The sequence below is a fragment of the Anabrus simplex genome, chromosome 4 (assembly GCF_040414725.1).
Source record: "Anabrus simplex isolate iqAnaSimp1 chromosome 4, ASM4041472v1, whole genome shotgun sequence".
In the NCBI taxonomy this organism is placed as follows: Eukaryota; Metazoa; Arthropoda; class Insecta; order Orthoptera; family Tettigoniidae; genus Anabrus; species Anabrus simplex.
This window is the reverse complement of record NC_090268.1, coordinates 290,561,613-290,584,159: the sequence shown is the minus strand read 5'-3', so window position 1 is coordinate 290,584,159 and position 22,547 is coordinate 290,561,613. Positions and strand designations below refer to the sequence as shown.

The 22,547-nt window shown below is 39.6% G+C and overlaps 1 protein-coding gene across 3 annotated transcripts in view; it reads right to left on the bottom strand.

Annotated features, from left to right (window-relative positions):
• mrn (general transcription factor IIH subunit 4 marionette) overlaps positions 1-22,547 on the bottom strand; it is a 127,751-nt gene that overhangs the window by 103,995 nt on the left and 1,209 nt on the right. For all 3 annotated transcript variants that reach the window (XR_010859973.2, XR_010859974.2, XM_067146472.2), the window contains exon 3: positions 11,280-11,411. Coding sequence is in view for 1 of the 3 variants with exons in the window: in XM_067146472.2 (XP_067002573.1) it covers positions 11,280-11,411 (132 nt within the window). In the remaining 2 variants the exon portion in view is untranslated. The remainder of the gene's footprint in view (positions 1-11,279; positions 11,412-22,547) is intronic.

Sequence of the window (22,547 nt, the reverse complement as noted above, 5' to 3'; positions counted from 1 at the left end):
GGAGCCTAGGTCATTCTTCTTAACTGAATGTTTTAAAACGTGTGCAGATGTTTGAACGTACTTTTGGGAACGTAGCACCAGGGCTTGCAACCATTCAGTAGAATGGTAATTATTTCTCCTAAGTGATATGGTGGTTTAAATGAGGGGATCAGTTGACCAGTAGTCTTTCCGATATGACCTTTTTACCTGTCCCATCAATATAAAACAAAGCAAAAATCATTGTGTCGTATCATTACATCAGGTGATGACAGGTGTAAAATGACCAAAAAAAAATAGGTTTTTAAATGGCATGTCTGCTGAGTTACCGAATCCGTACAATTCCACGATTTGCAACATTGGCCATGCATGTTGCTGCAGTTACGAGTAATGTGCAATGCTCTATGGAGGCATCATTATTTCGGTGTTAAGAAGTACAAATGGACAGCCATCCTCAATTAACACTAATCAGAAGGAAAATGGAAGAGGTCCGACACTTTGAAGAATGAAGGTATCGGCAAAAAAATAATCGAACGGTACGAAAATCAAGGACTCGCTCACACACGGGGTTTCGAGGAAGATTTTTTTTGCTAGGGGCTTTACGTCGCACCGACACAGATAGGTCTTATGGCGACGATGGGATAGGAAAGACCTAGGAGTTGGAAGGAAGCGGCCGTGGCCTTAATTAAGGTACAGCCCCAGCATTTGCCTGGTGTGAAAATGGGAAACCACGGAAAACCATCTTCAGGGCTGCCGATAGTGGGATTCGAACCTACTATCTCCCGGATGCAAGCTCACAGCCGCGCGCCTCTACGCGCACGGCCAACTCGCCCGGTCGAGGAAGAAGAGAAGACTACACAACATACATGGTCAGAGCAACGAAAACAGATTTAATCGTTGTGCATGAAGAAATACTGGGCCAACAGGAAGGCTAGAAAGTGTTGATTTCGCGTGATCCTAAGCGACCCATTCGTGGAGATGAAGAAGAAGAAAGACTCCATAGGCCACGCAAATCCAATATTGTGGGGGTCAGAAGATTGGGAAAAGAAGATTTGACCAACAGAGGTCGAATAGGAAAGATGAAGGCCAGGAGCCTGAGAAGTGGAAGCAATGCCAGACTCAGCTAGGTGACCTGTGGTTGCCAATCCATGCCTCCAACGTGTTAGAGCTGACATATTGCTAGTTCAAATTAATTCTTCCATCTCTGGATCACTAATAAAGCGAAGGGCTTGAGATATTAAGATCGTAGGACTTCTGAAGGGTGGAAATACACTGCCTGACAAAAAAAGTTAAGCACCCAGAAGGAGTGGTTGAAAGTGAATGAAACTACATACGCTGAAAGACCACATGCCTTTAGTGAACTGATTACAATATGGGATGAAAGAGACAAAGCTGTTGGCACTTACAGGTGGATGTTAGTGCCAGGTCAGTAGGGTGTCGCATCCCACTTTGGCCCTAATGCATGCTCTTATGCAGTTCGGAATGGTGTCAAACAGCCTTTGGATCCTCTCCTGAGGCAAGTTCATCCATAGTTGTTGCAGCTGTCCCTACATCCTGCAGGGTGGTACTGGGACGGAGTCCCCTTCCAATGTCATCCCACGCGTGTTCAATGATGGAGAGGTCTGGGGATCTTGCTGGCCATGGGAGGACCTCAATATGCTCGATAAGCAGTCCATAGACACATGTGCTGTGTGTGAACGTGCATTATCTTGTTGGAACACTGTCCCAGGGTGCTGTGCCATAAGGGATAGGACGTGCGGACGCAGAATATCTATGATGTATCGCTGTGCTGTCAAAGTCTGCCGAAGCACTATCAGAGGTGACCTGAATGCATGTCCTATGCCTCCCCACACCATGATGCCAGAGATTACGCATGTGTGCCTTTCCATAATACAGGTAGGATCTGCCCTCGACGCCGCCAAACCTGCATACGATGAACATCAAAGGTTAAGGAGAAGCAGAACTCATCACTAAACATGATGCAACGCCAGTCGTCCTCTGTCCATGCCTCCCGGGCAAGGCACCACTCCAAACGCAAGCATTGGTGTTCTGGTGTCAATGACAACAACCGATGCATGGGGCGGTAGGACCCCAATCCGGTGGATGCGAGTCGTCGAGACACTGTGCGGGAACTCACAGGATGTTGTAGAGTCTCCAGTACATGTTCGCTGATGGCGTGTGCCAAAGTTATGGAATCCCGCAAGGCTTGGCGCACCATACGATGGTCCTCCCTCAGGGTGGTGTTTCTTGGTTGACCTGAACCTGCGCAACGTGATTGGGTGCCTTCATGTACCCACTGAGTACAACATCGGGCCACTGTGACATCTGAATGGCCTATATGCCTAGCAACTGAACAATACGACCAACCAGCCTCATGCAGTTCCACAATGCGACCTCTGTCAAATGCTGTCAATTATTGGATGTGCTGTCTAACGTGTCTGCAAAGCATCACAGGTGCTTTGTACTGTATACAGTCCTCTCTACTCGTCTTGCTTAACTGTCTGACTCACAGCAGTTGACTGGTAACAACTTATCAACAACAGGACGGTGCCATCACAAATGCACTCTAGTGGGCGTTGTACACATTTCAGATCCTTGTAAATCTAATTATTTACTCACACGTCAATGGTATGCATGTATACCGAAATGGGATAATATTGGACCATTCCTTCTGGGTGCTCAACTTCTTTTGTCAGGCAGTGTATACAGTGATGTAAGAAAAGTAGGCTTGACAGACCGATATGTATAAACACAATATTCTGTCTTAGTGAGGAAAGCAATGGGAAACTGTGTCACTCCTCACTTCCCAAGTACCCCTCTTTGGTGATGCCCAGGTTATCTATTATAGCTGATGATGCAACCAGCGTTCGGGCTGAGCATTAAACATACAAGAAAAGCAGTGAAATGGGAACCTCTTGATGATTTGCCCCAAATGTGAGTAAGGAAAGCAAAGTAAAGTTACCTCCGTACAGGCCATGAAGGCCCTTGGAGGAGTGGAAGGTAAAGGCTTCCACCATTGTTAACCTCGGCACGTGATGGGGTAGAGTGGTTAACTCTACGCCCGGTCGCCTTTGCCCCCAGGAATTAACCTGGTACTCATTTTTGGTGTAGGCTGAGTGAACCTCAGGGCCATATGCACCTCCGGGAGTGGAAATCTTTTGAAAATAATGAAAAAATATCACAGATAACAGAATGAGAGCTCCCGATTTTACTGATCATTTCGCGAGCTATGTAGTTGCGAGTGAAATTATCTAGAGAGAATCTGTAGTTTGAGTTGTATTTGTTGTGATTATTTAACAAATAACTACAATGTTAAATAAATAATGATAATAAGAGAATCCAAATACATAGGTATTCATAACCTGAACAGTGAACAAAATTTTCAGCATAGAAATATACCATTTTATTTTTGATTTTAAACTCTTTGGGTGGCAGGCAACAAATACATCAATTGCCAGTTTTGTCAGAATAACACAGTTTTGTAAACGTATCACTGAAGAAAAATTAATCACAATATTACAGCAGAGAAGGTATATGTGAAACTGTGAGATGCAAAACTCATCTTGTCCAAAAATAATAACTGAGATGACACTGATTTTGGATTGTTTCTATACTCCTTTAAGCATTTTAAAGGTTTATTTACAAAACTTTATTCTTATTATTATTATTATTTTTGTTACGGTATTCTATGGAGCATGTTTACACAATCCACCAGATCTATCTCTCAAACTTATACCCTTTTCTTTGCACTCCTTCTACAGGATGCCAGAAAATGCTCTCCGCGCGAGGTGGCATCAGCAGTTAAGTTGACAGCATGACTGCTGCCGCTTGTATCAAAACGAAGCAAACAAACAACAAATAGTAAACAGTAAACTTTGTACTCACCACAGCAATTCATAACAGATGCTGGAAGTGTTGTCCTTGTGTTTGAAGAGAGACTTGAACATGTCTACACGTATTGCCGAAGACTTTCACTAAAGTTTCTTACATAATGGACTGCACATAATTAATGATATTACAATCATCAATCTTTTTCGTCTGTTAAAAGCGTAGGCCTGCCTGTTTCCAGTACATCGTGAACTGAGCCGGTCACATGAAATTTACTTATCAAATCCCGAACTGTATCCTGGTTTGGACACACTGAATTAGGAAACCGCGCCAGAAATTTTAGTTTTACATTTTCTGTAAACCGACTGCCTTCGCAAAAAAAGTATTCTACCACAAAAGCTCTCTCTTCAGTGGTAAAAATTACCACTTGTACCCTGTTGCACTATTCCAATAATCTATCTGAAGGCTCGCTTAATGCTATACACACTGACGATTTTGACAGCCCACAGCTCACACGTGTGGCCTTCCCTGTACCGCTATCCTGTTGGCGAATGAGCGTGACAGATGTGACACCGTGCTGCCAACTAAACTGCTGATGCTCCCTTAAGGAGCAGCATGTAGGCACTACGGAGAACATTTCCTAGCACCCGTTAGATCTTCTTAAGTCTTTGACTTCTCTTTTGTCACTCTTCAACCGAGATGTTTTGTGCCTTGACAAGTTTCTTGGGTGCATCCTTCATTTTACAAGTAACTATTCTCATTGAAGAAACATCCCCCTTTGATGATTATGTTTACACTCAAGGCCATCACAGTCTTAATGATATTATAAAAAAAGGATCCATTTTAGTTTTAAACTCTCAAAATTTCATGTTTAATCACGTTTTAATCTTCAAAACTGTTAATTTACTCTCTTTTAACATACTTTGGTGCATAATCGTTGTTTTAGATGTTATTGTATAATGTTTTACGAAATCATTTTCAACATTTTAACCTATAATTTATAAGATTAGAATGACTCTACATGTATTATTTTTAAGATTGATATAGGCTGATGATGCCCGTAAGGAGGGTGAAACATGTACCATTGACTTTTATGTATTATGTATAAAAAATTTTGACCATATGAAATAGTGGATCATATTGTATTGTATTGAACAGGTGGACTTGTAATATTGTAATAATACTTGAGACATACATGCATCCTTCATTCCCGCAATTTTCTTCCTATTTTTAAATTTCTATATACCTCCCTCCTGGATCACCACATCTCCCAAGTCCTTGTGAACCTCCTTAAGCCATAAAGTTTGTGCTTTCCACTTTTCTTGTGGACTAAGTATCCTGTATGCTAGTCTCTTTGGATTCATCCTCTTAATGTGCCCATAAAATGATGGTCTTCCTTTCATTATATAGTTGTTATCTTCTCAACGATTTCATAAATATCTCGATTCGGTCTCAATTGGAATATGGATTGTGAATCTAGTGACTTCTTTAGACCAAAGACTTTCGTAAGGAATCTCCTTTCTATTATTTTCAATGACTAGGTCCATTACTTTTGTCATGGTTTCCGCTGCATATAGACGCTGTGCTCTGACCACCGTACAATGTTTTTAATTTTGCTTGGATGGATATAGACTTGGATTTACAAGTTCCATGACAGTCTGAAAACCATTTCCATCTTTCCCACCCTTCTATTTAGATTTTGATGATGATGCTTGTTGTTTAAAGAAACCTAACTTCTAGGTTATTGGCCCTATTTAGATTTTAAAATCTTGGTTAGTTGCAAAACTTGTCCCATCCAGTCATAAATTAGCTCCTGAACTTGCCCAAACCATCTGAAATTCATGTGCTCCAAAATTTGGCCTTTCCACATGTCGTAGACATGTTGTTTACAAGTTTGTTTTCAAAAACTTGTCATATCCCACAAATTGTTTTGGGGAATATTTACCAGGTGTATGCATAAGTTTTTGCAGGTTTTTGTGATAAAGAAAACACGTAATTTTCAAGGGAAATTCATTTTTGTTCATTCAAAATATTGGCCATCGGCTTCTACACACTTCGCCCATCTTTCAGATAAGTTATGAATACCATGCCAGAAAAATTGCTTGTCTTTTGCAGCAAACCATTTTTCGAGCCATTTTCCAACTTCCTTTAAATTGCTGAAATGCTGCTCTGCAAGCACGTGCCCCACTGATGCAAAGAGATGGTAGTCAGATGGCACCAGGTCGGGGCAGTATGGCAGGTGTAGAAGGATGTCCCATCCAAGTGACTTCAAGGTGTCCCTTCACTGGTTTTGCTGTGTGAGACGGCACATTGTAGTGTAACAAAAACTTTGCCATGTCTTCTGGCCCATTCCGGTCATCTTTCAATCAATGCATGATTTAAATTAATAATTTGTTGGTGATAGCATTGTGCATTAACAGTTTCACCGGGCTTTGCCTGCAAACTGCTCGTCTTAGAACTTTTGTGGTCTACCAGAGCTGTCTTTCAGATTGAAATCGCCATGTTTAAATTGTTGAAACCATGCCTCACATGTTCTAATCGATGGAGCGTGTTCACCATATGTTTCTACCATCAAACAATGACTTCCCACAGCCTTTTGCTTTTGATTAAATAAGAATAGCAATGTGTGCCGCAAATGTTCTTTTTCAGGCGCAAACGTCGACACAATCACTGAACAATACAACACAGACACTAGTGTTTGGCGGACTCAACTTGTGTGTGTTGGTAGGTTAATGTCAGATGAATAAACCGATGTATGTGTCAAATTCATACACTGCGTACTATTCGCTGGCGCCATCTCTTAGTGAACTGGAAAAGACTTATGCATACACCTGGTATTTTTAACTGGATTTCAGTAGTTAGCAATGTACAGTTTATTTATATTACACCAGAATGATGTTCAGCAAATTTGAGAGAAATAATACTGCCCATTGCTACAGGTTCATTTACATTCTGCAAGTCACAGTGCTCATGTGTCAACCTTAACTGCAGTGAATTTTTTTACTTATTTTCTCAATCTGTAAGTTAACAAAATAATACCAACAATGGATGCTTCTACTTGGAAATAATAAGGCGAGGTTAGTATGGTTCCTTAGAAGATCTTTACATTCAGTCATTTTATACTTGAATGTGATAATTCTGACAAGCTTCTTATTGTTTCAGATCCAAGTCAAAATCTCTACCTAAAATGCTTAAACGTAGGTACATTACAAAAACTTTTAAATGTTCAATGGTTTCTATGCAGAATGTGATGAATTTTCACCAAGCATTCTATAAATCTGATAGAAAACTACTGTAAGATAATTTTATTTACAAGTAAATGTGTTGGTGCACCCCTAAATTACCAAGAGCTGAACTTCAAAGCAATTCTAGGTAAAGTGTAGCTGCAAAATACTTCTTACAAACTGAAACAGGTAGTTCCAAAACATTTCTAGACATATTAGGTGAGCCACAAGATTGTGTGCAGCATATTTGTGGGAATCACCTGCAAACTGGACAGGCTACAATAGAAAAGAGAGGAGAGGATAGGCATTCAGAGAATTATTCTGAAAGAAGAAAAGCTGTACTATTATTATTATAATTCTCGTATCAGAAACATAAATAATTGTACACAGTTATAATTACTATATTATATTTGCCCAAAACTTGGCCACTTCCAATGCATTTTTTGATGCTTGATATAGTTCATCTTCTGTGCAGGAGGCTGGACATAGTCGACACTTGAGCATATGTTGGATGGTCTGATCAGTTGAATCACAATACACCGAGCTCGATAGCTGCAGTCGCTTAAGTGCGGCCAGTATCCATTATTCGGAAGACAGTGGGTTCGAACCCCACTGTCGGCAGCCCTGAAGATGGTTTTCTGTGGTTTCCCATTTTCACACCAAGGCAAATGCTGGGACTGTACCTTAATTGAGGCCACGGCCACTTCCTTTCCACTCTTAGCCCTTTCCTGTCCCATCATCGCCATAAGACCTATCTGTGTCGGTGCGACATGAAGCAAATTGTAAAAAAAAAAAATTTAAAATAAAACATCACAATACACTCGAGAAAAACAGCACTCATCAGTATTTACCAAGCCACGTAAGTATTTTTTTTAAACTAGATGGAAAACAATAAGGTCCAAATGGACACTACTGTAGAGCTGTATGTCACCCGCAACCGATGTTTGTTCAATCTGTACTAGATTAAAAGGATGTATCGCTAAAGCTTCTCTGGAACAGAAAAAGTAAACCTGATGAAAACTTAGAGGCTTCATTAACTATGGGCAAAAGCTTTCTAACGCCTTATGAAATATGATAATCCTTTTACATTAATATTAAGCTGTGACTGTCAGAAAAATTTTCTACAGACCAGTCTGCATACTACAGCCATCAACTGTATAACTTGAGAGAGAGAGAGAGAGAGAGAGTGTGTGTGAAGGCCATTCCGAGATGAAACAAAATTAAGATAATGTAGCAATTTATCATCAAATGTAATTTCATACGCCATTTATTACAAACAAACCACATTACAAACGGTTCTATTTGAAGGAAGATTGGCATCACCCCAATAAATGAGAAAATGCGTCGGAGATGTCTCCAATAGTATGGCCACATCATGCGCGCAGCACCACACACCATCGTCAATACTGTCTACCACCATAATGTCAGAAGAACTCGACCAATTGGAAAGCCAAAACAACGATGGCAGGATGCCATTAACGCTGACATTAGAAGAGCACTCAAGCTACAGCATAATGTTGTTTTCAATAGTGGGAAATAGCATTCCTTGATCCACCAAGGAGACCCTACACCAGTAGGATAAACGTGAAGAAGAAGAAGAAGATGATGATGATTTATTAAAAATTGCAAAATGCTGATTAAAATGAGATTGAATGTGTAAAACATTTTGCTGATGGATGTCCAGATCAAAGTCAAAATTCATTCATGGTTGGCATGTTCTATTTTTACAAGTTGCTTTACCTTGCAACAACACAGATATGCCTTATGGCGATGATGGGATAGGAAAGGGCTAGAAGTGTAAACTGTATGTCACCTGCAACCGATGCTTGTTTAGACATAAAAAGCGACAATGGCCTTAATTAAGCTGATGTGAAAATTGGTGTCTAAATGGGAAACCACGGAAAAGCATCTTCAGGGCTGCCGAATGCAAGGTTAGAACCCACCATCTCTCAAATGCAAACTCACAGCTGCCCACCCCTAACCGCATGGCCAACTCACTTGGTGGTTGGCATTAGCAATGTGTCAAACCAGTTCATTCATATGAACTATTTCACTCATTCGCACTCTTTAGGCCTACTGTGAGTCAAAGTGAAGTAGTTCATTCGTGAAGTAACGACGAAGATGCTCACTCATTCAGCAGCGACTTCGTTCATTATGTCGCACACTCAATAAAGCTTCATAATACTTAATAATATTACCAGATGGCAAAGCTATGTCAATATGGACATGTAATGACTTACTCGCCTACAGCACCTAGATGATGGTTGATAGGAACAAGGTATATGAGATTAAATCAGTTCTCTGTAACAAACTAGCACAGAACAAACTATGCTTTCCATAGTCCATTGAGAAGAATGATAAGAAATGTGAATAATTTGGTTAAAGATATATTTAACTGTTCACACTCTCACCTTGTGTAAAAAGTTAGAAAATTAAAATGTACTAAAAACATAATCGTTAGGCAACCTAGCCTATATGTCATATAATACTGTATAATGAGATAATTTGATATTTACATTTCTAATTTCACCTTTATGCCTTATGGTAAATTTCTTAGTTGCAATTTAGCAACTCTGTAACATGGTTTTACGCCGTCAATAAATATTATTATTATTATTATTATTAACACAAAAGCCTATCTCATTTAAAGAAGGAAATACATGTAAGAACACAGTTGACTGGTAGGATGGGCCTGGAAGTGCAGGGGTATTGAATGACAGAGATAGTGGGAGTGAGCGAGCGAGCGACAGACGAATCGAATAAGTTGTGAATGTTATGAAGTGTGAGAACTGTGAAGTGTCTGAACTACCAGTTCACTGAAATTGAGTGGTTAGTTCACACTTCGGGAGGATTGAAAAGATCATAAGAAGACAAGACACTTTTATCCAACCTGAAGAGTATATTTTTCAAACAGTTTGGTAAAGTAAGATATGTAGGAAGGGACTGTCCAGTGCTTGACTGGAAGTCATGTGTGGCAAGTGTTTTGAAGCCTTCTGGGAAGTGGCGCTTCCAATTTGTTCCTACAAAAAGAATATTATCATCATGCAATAAACAAGGAAGTAATATTTTAACACAAGGAATTCACTACAACTCTAATATTGGCAGTAAAAAAATGAAATGGCATATGGCTTTTAGTGCTGGGAGTGTCCAAGGACGTGTTCAGCTCAGCAGGTACAGGTCTTTTAATTTGACGCCCGAAGACAACCTGCACATTCTGACGAGGATGAAATAATGATGAAGACGACACATACTCCCAACCCCTGTGCCAGAGAAATTAACCAATGATGGTAAAAATTCCGGACCCTGCCGGGAATTGAAGCCGGGACCACTGTGACCGAAGACCAGCACGCTAACCATTTAGCCATGGAGCCGGACTAAGCGTAAAATCCATTCTACAGAAAGGGCAATCAATAAACAATATTAAACCCTTAAGAAATTTCAGTTGAGGTTAAAAAATTAAAACTGAGTGTGGATTAATTGTCATAGAAATATTTTGGGGAAGGTTGGAAATGTTTGAAACAAGCAGCTTACTCTAGAAATGTCTTGGAAATCTAAACTAACCTGATGTTAGCAGCTGAACCTGGTTAAACCGGTGAAAACATGGGTTTTTTAAAAGTTGCTTATGTCACACCGACACAGATAGGTCTTATGGTGACAATGCAATAGGAAAGGGCTAGAAGTGTGAAAGAAGCAGCCGTTGCCATGGTGTAAAAATGGGAAACTTCAGAAAACCATCTTCAAAGCTGCTAGCAGTAGGATTTGAACCCAATATCCTTTGAATGCAAGCTCACAACTGCGCAACCCTAACCACACTATCAATAATTCTGACAATGACAGTAAAAATTATTAAGGTCACTGTGCAACTTAATCCAACTCTAACCTAACCCCATCACTAATAAAGCTTTCCAGAACCTGATTAGTCACTAACAGTAACCAGTAAGGTTCATTAGGGACCCCATGGCCCCACTGAGATGTATCATGACTAACAGTAATGTTTGTCCATACTCCAGCTAATGTTCTATGCATTCATTCCATTGGCAGTCATTTAAAACCTCTGTTCACCAGTACGCTGAGCAGAGAACAGGCGAGTAAAGAGAGAATGAGAAAGAAGATGGCATGATGCCTAAGTTCTGATATTGAGACAACAACAAAAAATTTGTATGAAGAAAAAAAAACAAGATCCCATACTTGAGATAGAGATCTGATCACAAATGCAACAATTCCCAGCAAAAAATATATTCATATACTTACCCCCCAAGTAGTGCTATCCTTAGATTTTTCTTGAAAGTTGGATTGAGGATCCATCCAGGAAGTCCTCCAGGTATAGCTGCTTCCTGCCACACTCGTAAACTGCTCAGAACATCCGATACTTGGTTATGTTCCCTAAAAAATTACAGAAATAAAACAAGTCAGGTTCATAAATCTTCCCAGAAAGCTCTGGAAAACAAAATTAAACAGTTTGACATGCACTACATGTAAGCATCCTTCCTGATTATATTAGACATGTTTGCAAAATTAATAACTGGTTTGACAGAAGACAGTTTGGGTTTAGGAAAGGTTATTCCACTGAAGCTCAACTTGTAGGATTCCAGCACGATATAGCAGATATCCTGGCTTCAGGAGGTCAAATAGCCTGTATCGCGATTGACCTATCTAAGGCATTTGATAGGGTAGATCATGGGAAACTACTGGCAAAAATGAGTACAATTGGACTAGACAAAAGGGTGACCGAATGGGTGGCTATATTTCTAGAAAATAGATCTCAGAGAATTAAAGTAGGTGAAGCTTTATCTGTCCCTGTAACAATTAAAAAGGGAATTCCTCAAGGCAGTATTATTGGACCTTTATGTTTTCTTATATATATATCTCAATGATATGTGTAAAGAAGTGGAATCAGAGATAAGGCTTTTCGCAGATGATGTTACTCTGTACAGAGTAATAAATAAGTTACAAGATTGTGAGCAACTGCAAAATGACCTCAATAAGATTGTGAGATGGACAGTAGGCAATGGTGATAAACAGGGTTAAAAGTCAGGTTGTGAGTTTCACAAATGGGAAAGTCCTCTCAGTTTTAATTACTGCTTTCATGGGGTGAAAGTTCCTTTTGAGGATCATTGTACTAGGTGTTAATATAAAGAAAGATCTTCATTGGGGTCATAACATAAATATGACTGTAAATAAAGGGTACAGATCTCTGCACATGGTTATGAGGGTGTTTACAGGTTGTAGTAAGGATGTAAAGGAGAGGGCATGTAAGTCTCTGGTAAGACCCCAAATAGAGTATGGTTCCAGCATATGAGACCCTCACCAGGATTACTTGATTCAAGAACTGGAAAAAATCCAAAGACAAGCAGCTTGATTTGTTCTAGGTGATTTCCAACAAAAGAGTAGTGTTACAAAAATGTTGCAAAGTTTAGGCTGGGAAGACTTGGGAGAAAGGAGAAGAGCTGCTCGACTAGGTGGTATTATAAATTTACTCATTCGGAACAAATATTTCAGGTTTCCTATGGGAATCAACATCTTTATCATAAGCGGTATGTTCCGAACTATCAGTGGAGAAATGGCGTGGAATGACGTCGGTAGATGAATAAGTTTGAGTGGTGTCTTTAAAAGTAGGAAAGATCACAATATGAAGATAAAGCTAGAATTCAAGGGGACAAACTGGGGCAAATATTCGTTTATAGGAAGGGGAGTTATGGATTGGAATAACTTAGCAAGGTAGCAATTGAGGCTTTCACGGTCGGCGTTACAAATCAAGTCAGCGTTTTCCAGGCTTATAGGCCGTCGTCCAGGAGCGAGTGAATGTCCCGATGTTTCACCGAAGACTGCGTTCAGCATTGTCAAGGGTTCCGACTGACTTCGACATTCACTTCGGGACATTCACTCGCTCCTGGACGACGGCCTACAAGCCCGGATAACGCTGACATGATTACCAAGGTAGATGTTCAATAAATTTCCATTTTCTTTGAAATCATTTAAGAAAAGGCTAGGAAAACAACAGACAGGGAATCTGCCACCTGGGCGACTGCCCTAAATGCAGATCAGTAGTGACTGATTGATTGAATTCCAAGATTTTTCAATCACAATGAAATAATATTCATTTCAATCATTTTTATTTTGTGTCAAAATCTATTTTCACACAGAGGTGGTCTCATCACACACGAATGATAAAGAAGGGCCTACATGCAAAATTCAATAATATCAAATAACTCTTGACCATACAGGAGAGGTTCTTTTATATGCTAATTATGATATCTGTACCCTGCAGTAACATTACACAAAACAAAACAAGAAATAAATATTGGGAAATATAAAGAAGACGCAAGCAGACAGGAAAAAGGATGCGGAAGGTGTGGATAACCCTGCCGGGAATTGTAACTGGTGACATAGAGATCTTGAAGAAGAACACCAAGTTCTTCCTGTTGTCAGAGAGCCAGATGGAAAGTAAGTGTGAAGCTTCTCACTGGGTGCTCAAAAAAATATCCTTCTCAAATATTATATTTTCACTTGCCAAACCTTTGTACTTGGCACATCCTCTTCCCCAAAACCGAACCATGACTCAATAAAACCATATTTCTTACACAAGCAAGTTTAAAATAAATTTAGGGGATAAATTTAGGCGGTGACAGGTTCCCACAAATCATTCTTCCCAATTGCGGGCTTTAGTAAAATTCCTCCCACTAGAGGAGATATATAAAATAAAATTTATTTTTGAGAGGAACTTCTCTTTCTGCTTACTAAATTTTCTTCCAATTTAATGCAACAATAGACCTTATCATATATAGCTTCAATCTTTCGAATAATCGAATAATCCGGAGACCCCCACCCTTACTAATTTTTCTACTAGCGCGCTTTTGCTCACTGTATCAAAAGCTTTTTCAAAATCTATGGCAGCTAGATATACTTTAACTCCTTCCTTATTCAGATATTTCTCCAGAATCATTTTGACTGTCATTATATTTTCTGTTGTGCTTCTACCCTTTCTAAAACCACCCTGCAAAATTGATAGTATCGACCGGTCTTCCACTCAGTCCCTCAGTCTGTTCGCTAGTACATCAGTACAAATCTTACTCAAGGTGTCCAGTAAGGTTATACCTCTATAGTTACTTGGGAAGTTCCTCTCACCTTTTATTTTGTAAATTGGGCATACCCTGTTTGCCACTCTTTTGGGAACCTAATACCCTCGAAAATCTTGCTGAATAGTTTCACTATGCTCTGTCCAGCTCCATGGCTAGTGTGCTGGCCTTTGGTCACAGGGGTCCCGGGTTCGATTCCTGGCAGAGTCAGGAATGTTAACCATAATTGGTTAATTTCGCTGACGCGGGGACTGGTTGTGTGTGTGTCATCTTCATCATCATCATGACATGCAGGTCGCCTACGGGTGTCAAATCAAAAGACCTGCACCTGGCGAGCCGAACATGTCCTCGGACACTCCCGGCACTAAAAGCCATATGCCATTTCATTTCACTATGCCCACTATCATCTGACTATATATACCTATTTCTTTCCAAAACAAATTATTGATACCATTGCTTCCACCAGCCGACCTTCCCTTAAGTTTACCTGTCACCCCTAATACTTCTTTTTTTGATAATTCTTTATCAAGCTCATATAACTGTATATCCACATCCCTCCATATGACCTTTCTCCCTCTGTATCTTTCCATCTATCTTTCCCTCCTAATAATTATCGGAAGTAGTCCATCCATTGATCGTAGTCAATACTCGGTTTGTCAATCCTCTTCCGCCCCTTATTAATTTTATTTACTCTGTCCCACACCCTTTCAGGTTGCTTCACCTTACACTCCCTACTTATTGACTCTACTTTTTCTCTCATCCATACTTTCTTCCTCTCAGCAATTTTAAGCTGGTATTCTTTTCTTAATTTACAAAAAACTTCTCTTTCTGCACTCCCTCCATGCTTTCTATAATCTTTTAGAGACTTCATTACTATTTTCCTCTTCCTTACACTCTTTATTGTACCAACCTTCTTCCCCTCCAGTCTTTCTTCTCTTACATCTAGCTATCTGGGCTACTCTCTTAAGTGGGTATTCAATTAATTCCAGCACTCTGTCAACATTTAATTGCAGTTCATTCTATCAGAGCATCTAGATCCCGTTTTACTTTTTCTGACCATTTATATTTAATAAATCTTCTGCCCTTCTCAACACTCCCTTTTTTTCCCTCGTTCCTTTTCCTCTCTCTCACTTATTTCCATCATCACCCACGCCAGGGCATGGTGGGAATCAACCCAGCCCCCTATTTCAATCCTCTTAATTCCCCTTAACATGTCTTCCGAGCTAATTACTAAATCTATAACACTTCCACTCTGCAAGGTAATATACTTCAACTTATTTTTCCTATCCCCTTCCCACCAGCCATTCAAAACAAAATTTTCCTGCAGCACATAAATCTAAGAGCTTTAACCCATAATTATTTCCTTCTTTATCTTCGCTACATCTTCTTCCCCACATCATTTATCTCATCCTCTTTGCTGAATGTTGGACAGAGATCTCCTATCCTAGCGTTCCAATCACCAAAAAGCAACATTCCATCTTCTTCATATTTCCCCCCTATGACACTTGTTTCCAATAATAAATCCTCAAAAAAATTTCATTAGCATATGACATCCACTTTAGTGCATAGTTGACTTTTGTAGTAATTAGAAGTACTCAGTGGTATCTTGTGACATAAAAAAGTTTACAAACATGTTCTTTGAAGAAAACTGTAGGAGTGAAGAAATTCATACCCTTCAGGGATTAAAGAGAAAATTCCTGAAGAATCAGTGTGTGGTGAAATGTCAATATTGCGATTAAAGGACATAGTGGTGTATTATAACGGATTGTTTGCTGAAAATAATTTTATTACATCAGAATCTTCAGCTACAATACTTCACGAAGCTATATAATAAAAATGTTGGGCAAGAAAATAATTGTAAGTGGAAAGACAGTGATGCATATGAATGAAGTGTATAAAGAAATTGACTTTTGAAGAAACTGAAGATTAGTCATCAGACAAGTATGAACCAGAGGAAAGGTCAGCAATACTGCCAAAGCACATCCTACATGGACTCTGAAAACTCTGCAAATGGTAGGATGCAGTTGTTTGATAAAAATGGAATATATATCCCGGTGGGTAACAAGATATTAAAAAAAAGGAAAATGCATTTGATAAACACTCTATTATTAATTCCTGAACTTCAGACAGTTTCATTAAAGCTAGAATTTATGAATATTATTTCAATCTTTTATCTTTTGGCCATTCACATGAAAAGAATTGTATACCTTTCTCAATACACAATGGCCGGCTCCATGGTTAAATGGTTAGCGTGTTGGCCTTTGGTCACAGGGGTCCTGGGTTTGATTCCCAGCAAGGTCGGAAATTTTAAGCATAATTGGTTAATTCCCCTGGCACGGGGACTGGGTGTATGTGTCGTCTTTATCCTTATCATGACGTGCAGGTTGCCTATGGGCATCAAATCAAAAGCCCTGCACCTGACGAGCCAAAGTCCTCAGACACATCCTGGCACTAAAAGCCATATGCCATTTCCATTTTCCATACACAATATTCTGTATAAAATATCACAGAAATACTTCAATTTAAAAATATCATTGGAAAATAATAGATATTTTTGAAGTTTTGTAACTTTAAAGAAATATATAAATGGAGTTCTGAAAAGAGTATTTAAAAATGTTTTAAAGAAGGGGACACTGAATAAAATTCATGAAATAATTATTCAAGTAAAGGGAAAATATCCATAGATGGAGAACTGATCTCTGAACATTGTGCTTGTGAAGTCTCAGCCATTCAACGTGTTGTGAGTGGAAAACAATAATATGTAAACTGCTATGGAAACATTGGACCATTTTATTGTAAGACTGGCTGGCCAGTGCACCCTAATATTTTAATATAGTACTTTTAGGGTACACTACCACCACATGAAGTCTGCTCTCACAGTCAATTTGCCTTCTCCTTGTTAGAAAACTTTGAAATACTTAAAAAGGATGTGAACAAGCTCAAAAGACAGTATTTGCAGAGAACCAAACAGGAAAGAGACAACAAGGAAGGCATCAAGGTATGTGGATGGATACAGCAGAGAAGAGCATAGGGGAAAGAAAATAGAAGAAATACTGGAAGCAGGAAAAGTGATGGGAGTGACAGGCAACTCTGGAGGTCCTTGAATTATAACTTGACCCAGGGAGAATTGGAGCAGAAGACCAAGAAGACGAACCAGTGTTAGATTTAAATTATTAAATGAGAATGCATTACTGTTAAAGAGGTCTGTTAGGCCTATGTAATTCATATCATCTAACTTTGTTACCGACTTCCCTCATACCTCCCGTGTGGGGAAGGGGGTAGAATAATACCCAAGGTATCCCGTGCCTGTCGTAAGAGGCAACTAAAAGGGGCCCCAGGGGCTCTTGACTTGGGGGGCATGGGTTTACGACCACGGGGGCCCTCAGCAGAGTCCTGGCATTGCTACCACTTGTCTCTTTCATTTTCACGTGCTACATGGCCCTTGTCTTTCTTTGTCTGATGCCTTCAATTTTTGAAATGTTGGATCCCTTCCATTTTTCCCTCTGATTAGTGTTACATACAGGATGGTTGCTTAGTGTACTTCCTCTTAAAACAAATAATCACCACCACTCCCTCATACCAGTGGTAGCCAAGATTTGCACCCCTACCACGCTAGGGCGTTCCCAAGAGCAACAGCGTTTGGATGATGCTCTGGCTATCCCCGACCAGTGTGATATTTGTTTAACCCTCTTGCAGCCAGATCCCTGTACCCTTATCACTGTTCCCTAGAAAACCCCGTTTCACTGAATGTACTTCCCTATAAACCTTCTATTCAAATTTCCTAACTTACATGTACCACTGCGGTTTTAGTGAAGGCCACCTGAGCACAGATCCCTACACATTTGCCTACTGTGAAAATGGGAAACCACTGAACCACCTTCAGGGCTGACGACAATGGGGTTCAAACCCACCATCTGCCGAATACTGGATACTGAGGGCAATTAAGCGACTGCAGCTATCGAGCTCGGAAATCTCATCTGTTTACGAGGATAACTTCTCTAATAATTATAATGAAAATCCACAGCCTGTTTCCAGTAATTCGACTGGGTCCCGAATGGAATGAATGAATCCCCCATCTAGCGACGAGGATAGGAAATGTGCTGGCTGCCTAAGCCTGTCGCACTCTCTCTGGGACAATGATTAATGAATGATTATGGAAATGAAATTATACTGGAGAATGTTGCTGGAATAAAAGATAACGGGGAAAACTGGAGTACACAGAGAAAAACCTGTCCTGCCTCCACTTTGTCCAGCACAAATCTCACATGGAGTGACCGGAATTTGAACCACGGTATCCAGCGGTGAGAGGCCGGCGTGCTGCAGCCTGAGTCATGGAGGCTTTCTAATAGTTATAATAATATAATTAAATTATTATTAATATAATTTTATTACTATTACTAGCTGATGTACCTGTACTTCGCCACGGAATTCTCAGAAAGACTTGTCTTTGTGGTTTTCCTAACTGAAGTCAACATAGATCATAACAAAAATGTCAGTAGGAATGTAGCGATTAAAAGCAATGCCATCATATGAAATAATCAAATGAAAAACCACACATTTTCTCACTTTTAATGAACAGTACTACGGGATAGTCACTTGCAAAGCACTACGGGGCCGATCTAACAGTCCAACAATCCAAAGCTGGAGCGACCAGGCCGCAGACTGCCGTGAACACTCCTCCTGCCATTATTCCATTAAATACGCCTACTGCTCATTCCAATCAGTGCCTCAGAGTAGGGACTAAATAGCTTGAATGCTATCATGAACCAGTGTATTACGTACCAGTAGTATCAGGAAATTTATGAACCAGAGGAATGGCATGCTAAAGAAGAAATCTAACTACCCATCTACTTCCCGCCAATATTCAGGCAGGCTGTTACACTTGGTACGACCAGGCGAGATGGCCGTGTGGTTAGGGGCACGCAGCTGTGAGCTTGCATCCGGGAGATAGTAGATTCGAACCCCGCTGTCGGCAGCCCTAAAGGTGGTATTCCGTGGTTTCCCATTTTCAAAACAGGCAAATACTGGGCTGTACCTCAATTAAGGCCAAGGCCGCTTCCTTCACACTAAGACCTATCTGTGTCGGTGTGACGTAAAGCAAATTTTAAAAAACTTGGTATGCAGCAGTAATCCTATCTATCAGAGATGAGTGGCAACAGAAGACACAAAGCACATCACAACAAACAATGGTCAATGTAATGTTATTGTTGAACAATTTTATGAGCTTTCTATATTGTAAGCCTTCACATTTAAGTTTCTTTCGACTCTGTGATAGAGCGTGTTATGAAATTAGTTATAGCGTAGACTGTGTTTCCTTATTCTCCAACTTTACATACGGGTTCTCATTAAATTATGTTTACCCATTTTCTGATGACTCGGCGCTGATATGGACTTAGTAACAAAAATCCAAATTCATGAATATCTCTGATCATAGCCGGTACGGTAAAAATGTATACGACATAAATGATCAGAAATTTAATACTATATAACTTTAGTTATGTAGTATCAATACGACCACTAACAACATGAATATTTGAGAATTACATTTCAGGCCTTATCCTTAACTACCATTTCACTCTGCATGAATAAAATAATTCATGGCCTAGATTGTAGCAACTTATTCCCCGACTTTGCATACCGGTTTTCATTAAGATAGGACCACTAATGACATAAATATTTGAGAATTAAATTTTAGGCCTTCCCCTAAACTACCATTTCTCTCAGCGTGAATAAAATTATTTAAAGCCTAGATTGTAGCGACTTATTCCTTGACTTTGCATACCGATGTTCATTAAATTCTCTTCGGCCTTTTTCTCGTGATGCGTGTACACACATACTTGCTTCCAAGTCAGATAGATTTTTCCGCTGCCAGTGTAGTGAATTGAGATCTTCCAACTCATCGGGTACTCCTAGGAAATATTAGTAGAAGAGAATAGTTTTTGCCTTGGGACTCTTCACTATTCGACACCCACCCTGCCAAAAAAAGACGAAGAGTGTTCATGGATCACGACTATCTGCGGCTTGGTTATTCCAGCTCTGTAACTTTGGTCTGTTAGATTGGCAGCGTAGTACTGTTCGTTAAAAGTGAGAAAATGTGTGATTTTTCATTTGATTGAGTATTTCATATGAAAGCATTGCTTTTAGGTAATCGTGCCATTCCTACTGACATCATTGTAATGACCTATGTTCATTTCAGTTGAGAAAACCACTAAGACAGCCTTTCTGAGGATGTAAAAAGGAAGGTGGAGAGTGAGTGCCTGCCATTATAATGCAAACTCCCCAACATGATTGTGACTGATGGTAGGCAAGCTGGCCTACCATTACAATGAAAATTCCCTAAATCAGTCTTCATATGAGAAGACGTTCGGTGAATTCCCCGTCGCATTTCTAGGGTAATGTTAAGAGCTATGCAATTTGATACAATCTTGCTCACATCGTGTACACTACCCTAACCTAAAATCCTGTATGCAATCTAGAATTCCGTAGCGAAGCACGGGTACATCAGCTAGTTATATTATAAGAATTACAATATAATCTATCTTGGAATGATTATTAGAGAAGTCTTCCCATGAACAGGTGGGATTTTCATCTGAAGATGCGGAGCAAAGTTCTCTGTGAAACATAAAGAATTTCACCTTGTTTTCTTCACACAGCAAAAGCTCAAAACCTGTATTATCATGTTTATTATTGTGGGCCATGAAAGCATAACTCTAATTATCTTTAAGACATGTTTGGTGTTGTCTTGTAGTCATTTTCATTAGATTAGAGCTTTTAGATGAATTTCCAACTCGTAGTAGATAATGTATTTAAGTCAAATGTTACGTCATAATGAGAGGCTATACATTATAAAGCATCTTGAACCATGCTGCAAGGGGGAGAGAGACAGAATGATCCTATGTGCATGCTATGTACGAAAATATGCGGCTGAAAATAGGTCCTGATCTTTCCTCAGCAAGCACTAAAAATAGATATTGACAATGAGTGGAAAATCTCTACGCAAGAAAAATGACATTTTGATGCACAGAACAGAGATGAAACATTCAGAATGTTAAAGTGCTGTGAGGAAGGAACGACAAGAAAATCACAACTGGAACCTTTAAAAGAATCTGTTCAATAGAGTGGCGAATTATATTACTCGCACACTTTTTAGTGATAGATGGACACCCTAGTGCTGAAATGGTCGACCTCGGCAATCTTAGGGATTCGTTTTGCCAACCTTTGATACATGAACTATGAATCGCTTATGCATCGCTGTGCGACAACTGGGTACAATGTACCTACTACTACTGTTGTTTACACAGCAAAGCCAAACTATAGAATTCATGCTAGGAACAAGATTCGCATTGAGATATGTTACATTGTGTGTGTGTGTGTGTGTGTGTGTGTGTGTGTGTGTGTGTGTGTGTGTGTGTGTGTGTGTGACACACAGCTGTTGGCGTAAGATAATAAAGATTTAGAAAATTCATATCGTTTGATCATATTATCGATTCAATTCAGATTTCGTTTCCATTCAGTTGGCAGTATTACTGGAACCAGGAGAGCTCCCTCCTTACTTCTCACCCTTGTACACATATCTATCACTAAAGTGTGGGCGAGTAATACATGCTGCAATGAGTTTTAGTAAACAAATTCATCTTGTAGTTTATTTTTAACATTACTTAGAATGCAAAAAGACATAAAAGTCTATAATGAAGATATATGTATGTATTTATTCAGATTTGTTTTCAATGTTCACACTTGATCATTGAAGAAGACCTCCAACCTGTTTTCCAGTCATTGACCGGGTCAGAGATGTAATGAATGCAGCAGATATAGGCTATTTGTACGATGGGGTCGCCACTCCCAAAGTGATTTTTATTAATGAATGATATATGCTATGAAATGAGAATGGAGAGTGTTGCTGGAATGAAAGATGACAGGGAAAACCGGAGTACCCGGAGAAAAACCTGTCCCGCCTCTGCTTTGTCCAGCACAAATCTCACATGGAGTGACCGGGATTTGAACCACAGTATCCAGTGGTGAGAGGCCGACGCGCTGCCGTCTGAGCCACGGAGGCTCACTTGATCATTATATACCATATATCAACAAGAACCTCGATGCTGCCATTGATGCTTTCACGGCCTGTACTTATAGATTTCTGTCTATCGTATCCTTCCTAAAGTAACGATATTTCAAACATAATTTAATTTTCCTTCTTGTTCCTTCCTGTCTCTTCTCTTGTATTGAAGTGTATTTTCCTTTGTTTATATCATTGTTTATGCAAAATGTAGGATTGTAAAGTTTTTATTGTGTATATTAATTTGTGTCCTTTGTAATGTTTGTATATTTTTAATTTTAGATGAATAAATATTGTAGGCCTACATATTTTGGATCCTTGGAATTTGGCATTATGCTGCTGCTAATCCTAAATAAATAAATACATTTCCCTGGCTTCTAGAGTGAA